Source organism: Cyanistes caeruleus, chromosome 25, assembly GCF_971803275.1.
Source record: "Cyanistes caeruleus chromosome 25, bCyaCae1.hap1.1, whole genome shotgun sequence".
Lineage (NCBI taxonomy): Eukaryota > Metazoa > Chordata > Aves > Passeriformes > Paridae > Cyanistes > Cyanistes caeruleus.
In genome coordinates this window covers 1,420,257-1,433,992 of record NC_141725.1, presented here as the reverse complement: position 1 = coordinate 1,433,992, position 13,736 = coordinate 1,420,257, and the positions used below count along the sequence as shown (strand labels likewise).

The window sequence follows — 13,736 nt, the reverse complement described above, 5'->3', positions numbered from 1 at the left end:
TGCAATCAACTTCCACACAAGCTGAGCTTCTCACTACGCATATTCCGGTTCAAAATGATCAAGTGTCACATTCCAGGCAATTTTATGGAAATATTTTGTTGTTCATGTATACAAATGCTCATCATCCCAGGTGAAGAATGGGAAGGAGGATGTAAAAAATTGGATCAAACAAAAATCATTTGAACATGATGCCCTAAATCATGAGTGTGGGTTTCAGGGAACAGCTTTCAGGCACAGAGCCTCCTGCTAGATTCCCTGCTGCCAACTGTGAAGAGTTTTGCACCAGAAAGTAACAGTGACTCAGAACCTGCGACCTGGAATATCTACAAGAGAAGATGAGTCCCTGGAGATGTTCCCCTGTTTTAGGGCTTCACAAATCACAGCCTCCCTGACTCACTCCCACCAGTGGGTAAGTGCCCAATACATGCATTCTCCAGTTACCACCTCCAGGTGCTGGTGTGGAAGAGGTGCCCTCAGTCACCCATGTAGAGGCATCATGGATCACACAGCCAAAACTGGCCACATGATGGACACAGTCCCTCCACATCCCTGCTGTGGCTTTGGTGATGCCAGTGAAGGGACCTAGAGACCTGCCACTAATTTTATTTCTCCCAAATAACAGATATTGATTTTGTAGTAAACTTATAAGTATTCTGAAATGCAGTTTTACTCAGAAAAAGGCAGGCAGAAGAGTTTCTTAGGTCTCTGTTCTCATTTCTCAGCACAAGATTGTCAAACCAAGCTTTACACATCTCACCTCAGTGACAGCTGTCTTCTTTGGGCCCAGACCTGCAGACAAAAGGGAAGAGCATCAGGAAAAGTAGGGACATCAAATAAAAAAACTCCAACCCAACCACCAGAACTCCGAGAAAACAGCTCAATGCTCTGTCTTTTAAAGCAGCCAGCCTTTAGACCAGCTGATTTTATTTGGTTTTCAGCTTCACTAGTGCAGGAATCTAATGGTACAGGAGTCACCTGAACAATTTCATATTTAGAAGCACAAAAATGCACATTTTTTCCCAGCAACAGTGTTTCCTAGAGGCTTCAGCAGAGAGGTCTTGCAAATCTCTGCTGCCTCTTTATGGCACAGATGGGTCCACACCACGCTGAAGAGCTGGCTCCACACAGAAGCCCAGAGAGACACTCCTGAAGCTGTTTTCCAGCCACTCAGAAGGCACTTGACAAACTGTATCAATAATTGAATATATTTATAGAATCCTATGTCCAAATATATCACACAAATGAATGCATCATTTATCTTTATTGCTGCCTCAGGAGAAGCCACTGCTGCTCCATTACAGCCAACGGTGGAAATCAGGCTTTTGCCTCAAGCTTTTAGGGATATAATCAGAGCTGGAAAGACAGGCCCAAACCCTCTGACATGAGGCCACCTCCCACTTCCTACCCTGAGTTTGTTTTTCTGAGTTTTTCTGAGCCCAAGTTTGCAAGAAGCTCCTTAATTTCAGACAGCAGGGAGCATGGGCTCCTGTGTGGAACACGGGACCATGAAATGCAGCCCAGCTGGCTCCCAAGAGCTACCATGAAGGATCAAGAGCTGCTGAAGAGGAGCCCCCAGCACCACCCCAGCACCTCTGTGCACAGGCCAGTTCTCATGGTCCCCCATGGCCTCCTGCACAGAACACAAACTCAAGGGACACGTTTAAGGCCTTACTTCCAGCTATGAGTCTGCCACTCCCTGCTCCTGTCCTACAGCATTCCTATGGGAACAGATCCTTATCAACCCATAATCCTTCAGAATTTTGCAAGAGACAATTGAGTGTAGTTTTGAGTTCACCTACACTCAAATTAGGGGGTGGTCTTCTCTGAGGGGGGCAGATGTCCTCTGTCCCTCCTGGCTGGAGAGCAGGAAAAGCCACAGAGCACCTAACCCAACTTCTGCTGCTTCAGCATCTCCCCCATTTGGCAAAGGATGAACTTGGATGGTTTACCCATGGTACCTGTTCACCCCCTCAAAGAGAAGCAGTGATACTGCTTCCAGGGCTTGTTTCAGAAGGAGCCTGAGCAAGAACCTGGGCTTCAGTATCTGAAGGGGCTCCAAAAGAGCTGGAAAGGGACTTTGGACAAGGGCCTGGAGGGACAGAACAAGGGAGAATGGCTTTCTGCCAAAGGGCACGGTTAGATGGGATACTGCAAAGAAATTCTCCCCTGTGAGGATGGTGAGGCCCCGGCACAGGTTTCCCAGAGCAGCTGTGGCTGCCTCTGGATCCCTGGATGTGTCCAAGGCCAGTCTGGATGGGGCTTGGAGCAACCTGGTGTGGTGGAAGGTGTCCCTGCCCATGGCAGGGGGTGGAACAAGATGAACTTTAAGGTCCCTTCCAACCCAAAGCATTCCAAGATTCCATGATAATGGGATGACAAAACCAGGGAAGCGTGTGACTCACATTTTGGAAAATATTTCAGACTCTGGAGAGCAAATAAACAACAAACCAAAAAAAACCAAAATAAAACAAAGCAAAAAAACCCCCAAAAAACCTTTGGTGATCACAAGGGAAATGAAGCTGCTCTGACTTGGAAGTGCTGCAGGTGTCTCACCATCCTGATCTCCACGAAGTGGGCAGTCCCTTGTGTGAAACAGGTCTTGTCAGGTGCCACTTGGAGCCTGGCCTGCAGGGCAGAGCCAGGGCAGCACAGGAAGAGTCACTTCTTGTTATTCTCTTTTTTAAAAAGAGTGCCCAACTCCTGCCTCAGAAACACTGAAATGCCACTCCCTGTGTCACACCATCCCATTGCAAACAGGCAGAGGGATGTGAGCAGAGTGGGAAGCCAAGGGATGCAGAGCAGTTCCCCTCTGTCACACCCTCAGGCCAGGCCCCCTCAGGTGAGGGGGTGTCACTGACATGGGCAGGTGACACACACCATGAGTGGCATGAACCCTGTCACTCCTCCAGCTTTCAGACTGTAGCACATGGCTGAGGACCACTGTGAGCTCAAACTGTGCTGAAAAGTAAGTTTTTTGGCCTAAGCCAACACAATTTTGTGATCATTGAACAAAACACCCTGCAATGGCCCAGACAGCAGGAAATAAGGCTCTGAGTGAGCATTTGGCTACTGAACTTCCAGGGCACAAGCTGAAGCAGCACTTTCAGACCATGGGAGAATCCAAAGGAGCTAATGCTGCTCCACATTGAGCACTTGAAACTGCTGGGAACACAGCGCAGCTGAGAGCCCTGGGCCAGGGGAATGTGCTCTCCCTGCATGCTTGCCACTGCTCTCCTGCTGCACTAATCTCGTTTCTGCACTTTGTCACAATTCCAGAGCAGGAGATTATCTTTAATTTTGTGATAATTACCACGAGCCACTTTCATTCCCAGCTTTTAAGTGTCTGCTGCTGTACACGTACCAAATGTGGAATCAACACCAACCGTCTGCAAAAAGGAAAGGTATCTGAGGCAAGGAACCACACATCTCTGGGAGAAATGATGTCTGATGTGGGCAAGAGCAACCGCAGCAAAACTTCCCTCTGCCCCCACCACTAATAAAAAGTAATCAGCTTTATAAAATCAACTTGTCTAGTCAGAAAACATAAAAATCTTCCACTGGTTCCTCTGTGCATGGCACACGGCTATGCTCGGCTTAAACAAGCTGACAGATGGTCTGGCAAAATCTGATTTAACTCCAGCTCCATGGGTTATTGAGCCACAAGGCACCGCTGGGGTTTGTGGGAGTGGGAGCACTGCTGCGGGAAGTTTTGACGCTTAACAAGACAATTGAAATTATTCTTATCCTATTTGGTGTGGCTTATGTGCTCAGAAATCTGGTGAGTGGCTCTGGAGGGGAAACCCTGAGACGAAACCCCAAATTTCTGCCCTGCCTCCAGTCTGTGCCTGGGCTCTGCCAGGCACTTCATGCATGCTTAACCTGCTGCCTTCAGTTCTGTTCTCATCTGTGCATAGCTTTGAGTGACCCTGTCCCAATGCTTATGCTTCTATGGAGCCTCTGAAATAAATTTCAGTTGTATTTCATTCAGCAATTCCCATCTCAGACTTGTGTTTTTCCCATATTTACAGTCACATTGGCCATCTCCACCACTAAGCTGATGCCCTGCAGGACAGGCAGGAATTTCCTCCTGGAAAGCCTCTGCACAGGAAAAGGCTCAAGTTTCAGCTCTACCAGCCAGAGGAGCAAAACCCCCACAAGGTAAGGGTGGTGATGCCCTGGCACAGGTTGCCCAGAGAAACTGTCCCATCCCTGGAAGTGTTCCAGGCCAGGCTGGATGAAGCTTGGAGCAACCTGGTCTAGTGGAAGGTGTCCCTTCCACTCCCTCCAAACCAGCTGAGGCAGGCTGACTTGCCAAAACCCTTCATCGTCAAAACAGGCATTAGAGGCTTCTGTCCACCAGAAAGGAATTTCTTAAAATGTTTACAAAAATCCAGCAGAAGCTTAATTCAAGATCACAGAATCCTAGAATATCCTGAGTAGGAAGGCACCTACAAGGATCAGTGCAGCTCCTGGCCCTGCCCAGAGCCCCCAACAAGCCCACCCTGAGCATCCCTGAGAGCGCTCTCCAAACGCTCCTGGAGCTCTGGCAGCCTTGGGGCCGGGCCCATTCCCTGGGGAGCCTGGGCAGTGCCCACATGATCTAATAATGAAGTTTTCTTTATAACACAGGTCTATACACTCAGACATATATGAATAAATTATAAGTATTTGATGTTTTATGATGCCCTAGAGAAGTCAAAACAAATCTGAATAATCAGTGGACTCCTTTCTCTGATCAGAACTGCCGCGGCACCTTTATTAAAAGCTTCACTTTATTTAAGGGTTTATAAGGATATACAATGTGACTAGAACTAAAAATACGTGAAAAATATAAATGCCATGTAAGCTCCTTGGCTGGAGGCTGCAGCAGCATGACTCCCCCAGAAATCCAGCACACCAGAGACCTGCAGTTTGCCACTCACACTCAGCCTGGTCTAGTGGAAGGTGTCCCTGCCCATGGCAGGGGGATGGAACTGGACAAGCTTTAATGTCCCTTTCAACCCAAACCATTCCAGGATTCTATGAAATGCTGACAAGTAACACACACCCCAAAGGAGTGTGTCTATCTCATTTTTCACTCTCTCCACTGAGAACAAGGTACACCTGAGCAGCCCATTTGGACAATAAGGGGATGTGGAGACTATAACCAGGACAAATCCACCAAAAGCTGTTACTGCCTGTAAGGGAATCCTGGTAAAAACAAATTAAAATTATGGGGGAGTGGAGGAAGGCAATCCAGCAAATCATGGAATGGTTGGGGTTGGAAGAGCCCTCATCTCATTCCACCCCCTGCCATGGAGGGTGGATACCTTCCACTAGACCAGGGTGCTCTGAGCCCCCTCCCTGGACACTCCCAGCTGCTCTGGGCACAGGGCCTCAGTACCCCCATAGGGAAGAACTTCTTTGCAATATGCCATCTAACCCTGCCCTCTGACAGGGCATTCCCCTTTTTCTGTCTTTCTAGGCCTTTGTCCAAAGTCCCTCTCCAGCTCTCTTGTAAGCCAGAAAACACACCTGAGCTGGGAAGCAGCCCTTGAGCCAGTACGGCAGCCAGCTGAGCTTCCCAAGGAGCCAGCAAAAGCATCAGGCTGTGTCTCAAGGCACAGGCAAAAGGAATTTCTGAATTCCCTGAATTTCTTCTCACACTCCACACCTGTGGCTCCAGCTCCCAGCACATGGAACAGCAGCACAGGGCAGTCCTGGGATGGGAGGTGACACTTCAGGGACTAGCCATCCCCCAGAGAAGGTAGCTGAATACAATCTGCTCTTCTCAGGCACCTACTTCTGATTGTTAAACATATTTTCTTCCCATAATTCAACATAATTTAATTCAGATGAGAATCATCAAATAAGGCACAAAATTAAATTAAAATTTTGGGGGTTTTCCCCCTTAAATGTGGCATCACTTGGCAGAAAGAGCTGTAGCTGTTCTGCACCCTGGGCATGGATCACTGTTCCTGCCATCCGAGAGCTTGGAGAAATAATACAGAAATAAAGCAATCTGAGATAAATTCTGCTTGTTATGTAGAACCTACACAAAGCTTTACCACCTAAATATATCTATTTTTCCCTGGAGCACTGCCTGACTGACTGACTTTTGGGATCATCCATACAAAACTGGTGCTGGTCAAACCCAGCTGACCCTCTCTACTGCCTTGTTCACCTCATTATTCATCCCAGTGCTCAGGCAAGGCTGTCTCCATCCCTATGGGCAAGCATATAGGGAGAGGAGAGGAGAGACCTGTCCCTGATGCATCTGCAGCACAGATAGCTCAACATTCCTCAGGACACTTTAGCCAACAACCAAAGTCCAGCAGCTATGTGCAGCAGAAATGCTGGCAGCACCAGGCAGTGTCCAAACTGGGCCACCAGGAGCAGACAGATATAAATAATCCCATTTAACCCCACCTCAGCCACCCTGAACACCACCCTGTTCTCTGCTCCTTCTCGTCACCCGCATGGGCTCTGTGCCTTGTTTGAAGCACACAGGAGTCACTTCACATAAAATGACATTTGCACACAGGATCTGCTGCCCCAGCTCGTGTACTGCACGCTTCCCATGGCCTTTGTCTTGTTTTTCTCAGCAGAAATGCTGGGGATGGGAACAGCAAGGTTTGTACAAATAAATGGCTTGTACAAACGAAGGGAAGCAGCTTAATGTACAGGCTGGGCCTCAGGGCACTGCTGCGGTACCTGCTGAGAGCAGTGACACAGCTGACCCCTCCTTTCCACCCTGGGCATGGACATGCTCTTCCATTAAGTGGAGACAGACAGGCACAGGGAGCCCCAGTTCTGTCCCAGCCACCCCCTCAGTTTTCTGACCCCCAAACTCCAGAAGCTGCTCCCCTGCTAGCTCCCAGGGATCAGCACTGAACCTGTATTTTACAGCCCAGCCACAGAAGGATGTTATGCAGTAAAGGCATCTACCAGCCTGGTTTATTTTTGGGTTTATGCAGAAACTCTTTCTGCCTCAAAAATAAATCTGTTTATCCCAGCTCAAGAGGCAGGGCAGAAGCTGAAGATGCAAACAGGGAGTTAACACATCCCTTCCTTATTGTCAACTGCAGGTGCCACCACATCCGGGGTGCAGCATCCCGGGTGCAGCTCTCCTCGGGGAGCTGAGCCAGGACATCACGCTGGAACATTTCCTTAACAACTCCCCGGAAAAGCACTTACAGCGCCAAAGCCCAATTACAGTGAGGAACGAACAGGACAAGATCAGGGAAATGAAATTCAAAAAGAACTGATTTGTTTTCTTGTTTTGGATCAGCTGCATGTAGAAAAAGGAGAATTTTGGAGTGCTGAGCCCAAAGCGTGTGACATAGTGACAAAAAGCAAAACAAAAATCTCATCAAAAGCAGCGCACAATAGCTGCCACCCAGCAGCAGAACAGGCTGCAGCCGCTTGGCTCAGTAATTATGCAATCCAGTGGGATGTTCGGGCAAACATCTGCTCCATGGGAAAGGTGCAGCCTTATCTGAACACCGTGTTCCTGCTCCCTTCCACATGCTGCTCACAGGGGGATTGTGGAGTGGAAGAACACATGCTCCCCAGCATGTCCCTCGCAGGCAGTGGGGGCAGGAAGGCGAGAGGAGGCTCCCAAGGTCAGGCACCCAGCAGTGCTGCTGGAAACGCCGGCCTCTTCCCAGTTTCTGGCTTCTGTGTTTATTACAGCCTGCAAGTCCAATCTGCCTACCAGCACTCCCAACAAAGCTCGACCAGGATCAGAGACAGCAAACATGGAGCAGGAGATGTCACCTCTGCAGGACTGAGCCAGTTCTGTGCCTGTGAGGACACTCAGGCACAGAGGTGCCAAACTAAAACCACAATGCCAATTTAGAGCAGGACCATAAAAGGCTGAAGGACTCTGAAGCCACATTCCTCACAATCATCCAGAAGAGACAGAGCAACATTCAGCTGCCCTTACTTTTGTTCAAGGGTAGGATAAGCTTCGAATCCCCTACTAGCAGGTTCCAACCCACCAACTCTGCTCACTCAAGCATCTCCTGCCTGCCCAGAGCTGGGGTTTGGCAGCAAGAGGACACAGAACCTCCTGCTGCCCTTCTAGTTGTGTTGCAAAACCACTGAGGACTTGGATGTAGCACATGACCCCACCCAGCCCCTGGAACTCTTCTGTGTGTTCAAGATGGAGTTTCCAGCTGCCACAAGGTCCTCAAGAGCCACTTCTCAAACCCATGTCAGAGAAGCACAAGACAGTGAAGGAATTAACTTTCCTTGTTTATTTTCCAAGAATCCCCATCCCCCTGCTTGCAGACTCCTGATGAGAAGTAGGATCCAGGACCTTTAACATGCCCTACCTATGTGCAGGGAAGGAGGCTCACCTCCATCCTCCAATATGCTGTTCTCCCAGTGCCACTAATAAAGAGGGAGAAGTTTGACCTGACTAATCTGAGGTTACACCCTGCCTGCCACAGGCAGAACAGTTGTTCTGTCCTAGATACCCAGGATTTCCACTGTGGCACAGCTGAGGGCTTTGGCAGCTTGGGGCTTAGAGCCCATAGCACCTCCCAGCCAGGTAGGGATTAGTGCTGCTGGAGCCTCTTCACCAGCCAAGCTCCTTTTGGAACTCACTGGCTCTATGACAATACCTGCAAGGCAGGTGCCAAGCAAAGGACAGGGGACTGCTAGCTGGAAAAAGGCTATACTCACTGTGATCAATCCCAAAATTTCTTCTGCTGATAAACAGCACAGGATATTGTTATTGAGACGACGAGCCCCCTTTAACTACAGCAGGAGGATGCCTTTGCACATCAGCTTGGCTCCCTTTCCAATATTCCTTTTCTGGGTATCCTGCAAATGATCTCAGCCTGTCCTGAGGGGGAGCACTGGCAATGCAAAGGAATCATTCCAGCTGCTTGCAGAAGCAGCAGCACAGCAGATACCCAGAGTGTTGGATGCAGGCTGCAGAGATGGTGACAAACTGTTCCCCTGACTTTATTCCTCAGCCCTGTCTCCCTCCAGGAGGGATCGGCCAGAAAATTAGTAACTTCCACTATTCAAAAGTGTTTTCCTCAAACAAGAGATTGGCCCCCTTGCTCATTCACCAGCAGGAACTACTCTAATTTAGTCTGAGAATACAAGAATGCAACCCACAAAAGATATCCACCATCTTCTGACATTCTCAAAAATATGTGGAAGTCCAGTTACTACAGCCAAAGAAGGTAAGGAAAACTACTTTAAGTTTCCCAATAACCACCTACCACAAGACCAGGACATAGAGATGTCACCACAGTCAGCAAAGCTTTAAACACCTGGGATCCCAGCATCACAACCAACAGCAGTCTCCAAAGGGAAAACAGCTGTTCTGTCTGTGGGCCACCCTTCACAAGACATCCCAAAGATGCACCTGGATTTTTACTAGTGGGGCATTTCCTGATTTACTCTGTAGCAAAAGCTGCTTGGCTAAATCCTGTAAGATTTAATTCCACTCTGGCTAATGTCACCTGACAGAGATTTTCTGAGGGTGCTCAAGCACTGCAGACTTGAAAGGGGATTTCAGAACAAGGTTACGTACAACACACGTCACTGGAGATAAAGTCCTTGTACCCAGCCTGATGGGAGGAGCCAACAAACTCCTTCACCAAACACTTCCAGGTTGCCACAGGTGCTGCTGACAACATTGCAATATAGAGCTCTGCACCCCAACACTGAGGATAAGGCCTGGATGGGAAAAGAGGCAGGGATCTCTAACTCCTACCTGTCTCAAAAACAGACGTCCAGGCAAAAGCATTAGGTTGCATTTCCAGTTTTTAGAGTGTGAGTTTGATAGAGTGTGATGCAGCCCTCAAAGAGCACATCCTCTGCACAACTCAGACATGGTTTTCAAGCTGACCAGGTCCCAGTGAAAACACAGTTAAGAAAACATGCTCAGAAAAGCAGAGCTGTGACACATCCTTGTTAGAGAAACCAAAGGTTTGACTTGACAATCTTGCAGGTCTTTTCAAACCTCAATGGTTCCATGATTCTATGATTTACTAAAAAGGAGAAACCCAAGATCTCCAGGATGCAGAAATGGCTCATCTGAGCTGGTTTCTTGGCCTCAATCAAAACTTACTCTTCCAACCCTACTGCTTCCCATCAGAATGTCCTGTGCCTCCCTGGCAGTACCTCACCACCCTTGCTGCCTGTGCCTCTCCTGCACCACCATCCAGACCCCACAGATCAACCAAGTGACTACTGGCCAGCTCTTCAGGAGCAAACTCTGCTTAATCCATCCCAGCTACTGCAAATTCTTTCCTCCAGGTAGATCCAGATGGATCCTGGGCCACATCAAAAGAATTGTGACCAGCATGTTGAGGAAGGGGATTCTGCCCCTCCACCCCACTCAGGTGAGATTCCACCTGCAGAGCTGCCTCCAGGTCTGGGTCCAACATCAACAGGATATGGAGCTACTGGAGCAAGTTCAGAGGAGGCCACTGAGGGTCTCTCTCCAGAGAGACCTCAGAGCCTCATCCAGTGCCTAAAAGGGCTCCAAGAGAGCCAGAGAGAAACTTTGGACAAAGGCTTAGAAGGACAGGATAAGGGGGAGTGGCTTCCCACTGCCAGAAGGCAGAGTTAGATGGGATACTGGGACGAAATTCTTGATTGTGAGGGTGGTGAAGCCCTGGCACAGGTTGTCCACAGGAGCTGTGGCTGTCCCAGGCAGTGTTCAAGCTCAGACTGGATGGGGCTTGGAGCAATCTGATCTAGTGGAAGGTGTCCCTGCCCATGGAAGGCAGTGGAACAAGATGAGCATTAAGGTCCCTTCCAACCCAAACTATTCTGTGATTCCATGATCCATCCCCTCCCTGGACATGCCCACATCTCCTCTCTTTGCCAGGCTGAGGGGGCTTGTATCCAGGAGGGGTCCTGAGCCTCTAGTCTTTGCCCCAAATGGGGCTCTGTGAGCAAACATCCCCCAGAGCTGCAGCAGCTCTGGACAAACAGGCCCCTGTGCTGTGAGACTCAGGAATCATCGCCAGGGCAAAAGCTACTGACACAAGGTGTGGGAAATCAGAGGTTAAGAACAAATTTATTGCTCATTACCATGTTCTTTTCTCACTGGCCTAGCTAAGGCCTTCTGCTCTCTGTGACTCAAGTGTTTTGGTCGGATGCTCCTGCTCTGCTCTCGGAAAGGCACCTGAACAGATGGAAGAAAACATGCCACAGCAGGACAAGTTTCAAAGATGGAGTGTGCTGCCAAAAATCGTAACTCAAAGTTTCAGCAAGAAGTCTCTCCTCTTCCTGGGATCCTGGCTGTAGCATGGCAGCTAGTGACTCAGCTAGCAGCTGAAAAGAAGGTACCTAAAAAACATTTCAAAAAATACTTCTAGAGCTCTTACTAGGAAATTCAAGCAGGTGAGACATCCAAAGAGGGCATGAAGAGATAACCTGCTGCCCATGCTGGGCTACAGGGACACCTCAGTTGCATTACACCAGCAATCAGGGACAGCCTCCTACAGTGCAGGCAGCCACGAGCTGAAGGACAGGCTGGTTCTGGCACAGACCTGCAGTCTCCTCAAGGCTAAGCCAGAAAAGCAGCTTCTGCAGCCTGGCCTAGAGGACTTGCACTTATGAGGCTAAGCCAGGAATTTATTACTTCTATTTAACCAAGTGCAGCAATGCCCATTTATTTATTCATTTGGGAACCAGATCTCCACACTCTGCACAGGTATGTGCCCAAACAAAGATGCAAAAGAAGAAAGAGCAAAATCCAAAAGAGCACTCAGGCTCCCAAGGTGCTGCTCAGGCAGAACTGAGGCTGTTGCTGAGCTTGTTCTTCTAAACTCCTGCAGATCCCCAGGTGCTGAGGACCCTGCAGATTGCTGGCACTGTTTTCTCCGAGGCTGAGTACACACTTGTACCCAGTGCAGCCACAAGCCCCTCTGGGAGCAGCACCAGTTAGGGCTGAGCTTGCACAGGGCACAAGATGTGCCTCACCCTTGGAACTCCTGCACTTGCACAGGACAGAGGAGTGGTCAAGGTCTCTCTGAAGTGATGTTGTGGTTTCTAGGATGTGTCTGATAGAAGACTCTTAATAGGTGAAAGACAACACGTTACCTTGGAGTTGAACCCCAGCCATCTGGGTCAGCTCTTTTCATGGCTTTCCAGAGCCTCCAGAACTTGGGCTGTGAGCTTCAGAGCAGCTCTTCTCCAGTGAGGGTGTGGAGGAAAGGCATGCTTTAAACAGAGAGAACTACAATTAAGAATATTTGGGCTCTAAACACAAGTGACCACCTCAGGAAAAGCCCAGGCTGCCTGCCTACACGGCTCATAAATGTGCACTGAAATCACTTTGTAAGCTCCAGATTCAACTGGGAACAACTTCTGGTCTCTGAGTTCTCAAACAGAGTCCTGAGCTATGAACAACTTGTGTCCTTCTCAGAGTTTTACTCAGCATCTGTCCAACACAAGGAAAAACTTGGGATGCTGTATGAATAATAGAATCATTAAGGTTGCAAAAGACCTCAAGCCCAACCTCTGACTGAAGCTCATCATGCCCACTAAACTATACAGCAAAGTGCCATTTCTACTTGTTTATTGAACACTTCCAGGATATCATCACCACCATGATCCTGGGTAGCCTGTTTCAAGGCCTGACCACTATTTCAGTGAGGAAATTCAGTGTCCAACCTGAACCTCCCATAGGCCACCTTGAGGCCAGTTCCTCTCCTCCTGTCCCTGTTCCCTGGGAGCACAGCCCAATGCCCCCGGCTGTCCCCTCCTGGCAGGGAGTTGTGCAGAGCCAGAAGGGCCCCCTGAGCCTCCTTTTCTCCAGGCTGAGCCCCTTTCCAGCTCCCCCAGTTGCTTCTGGTGCTTCAGTCCCTTTCCCAGCTCTGTTCCCTTCTCTGGACACGCTCCAGCCCCTCAATGTCTTTCTTGTTGTGAGGGGCCCAAAACCGACCCCAGGATTCGCGGTGAGGCCTCAGCAGTGCCCAGCACAGGGGGACAGTCACTGCTCTGGTCCTGCTGGCCACACAACTCAAGCCAGCAGTATGGAGTGAACTTCACTTCAGCATTTCTGAACTACACAGAAGAACCTGTTGAGTTCTTTAACACTGTTTGCTAAGACTTCAATAAAACAAGAAGTGAATTCATTCCCCTGAACCAGTACACTATACGTTTGGATCAGCCAAACACACACTACCACTGACCTGCAAAAGAGAGGAGGAACAGCACAATCTGCTCCTCTGTTTGGAGAGAAACAGAAGCCACAGCCAGGCACACTGACATCAAATATTCCCTCAGAAAAGCATCTCCAGGAGGACAACCCAGCTGTGTGCTCAGGCTTCTCCTCCCAACCACCAGCTTTCTGGTCTATGGTGGTGGTTGCAGGGAGGCAGGAAGAGACAGAAGTGTGCGGTGATGCTGGCCAACACTTACACAACAGTTCTCAGTGGGGAATAAAGGATACCACAGTCTGACATGGACAGTCTCATGGGTTAAGGTCTACATTTCCTGGCTCCCAATCCAGTAGCCTCCTTTCAAACCAGATGGCTTCAGCCTACAGCTCTGTCCTCAACAAGCAGGGGGCTCCCCAGCCACACCAAGGAAGCCAAGCAGGTTTGAGCAGGGGAGTTTTTCCACAAAGTGCAGCAGAAGGGCAGTTGGAAGGCTCAGAGCAGGCAAGAGCTGAAGGCTGTCTGTGGGAAGAGGAGAAGGCAGGTGTGAGGAAGCAGAACCATCCTGCAGGGACTGCAGCCCCTTTTAAGGATGGGCCTGACCAAGCTCTGCAG

General features: G+C 49.3%; 1 protein-coding gene across 9 annotated transcripts in view; it reads right to left on the bottom strand.

The window, feature by feature from the left end:
• The window catches only part of PIP5K1C (phosphatidylinositol-4-phosphate 5-kinase type 1 gamma), a 51,589-nt gene that overhangs the window by 25,218 nt on the left and 12,635 nt on the right, over positions 1 to 13,736 (bottom strand). For all 9 annotated transcript variants that reach the window (XM_086863010.1, XM_086863014.1, XM_086863015.1 and 6 more), the window contains exon 2: positions 758 to 789. In XM_086863010.1, the coding sequence (XP_086719136.1) occupies positions 758 to 789 (32 nt within the window). The remainder of the gene's footprint in view (positions 1 to 757; positions 790 to 13,736) is intronic.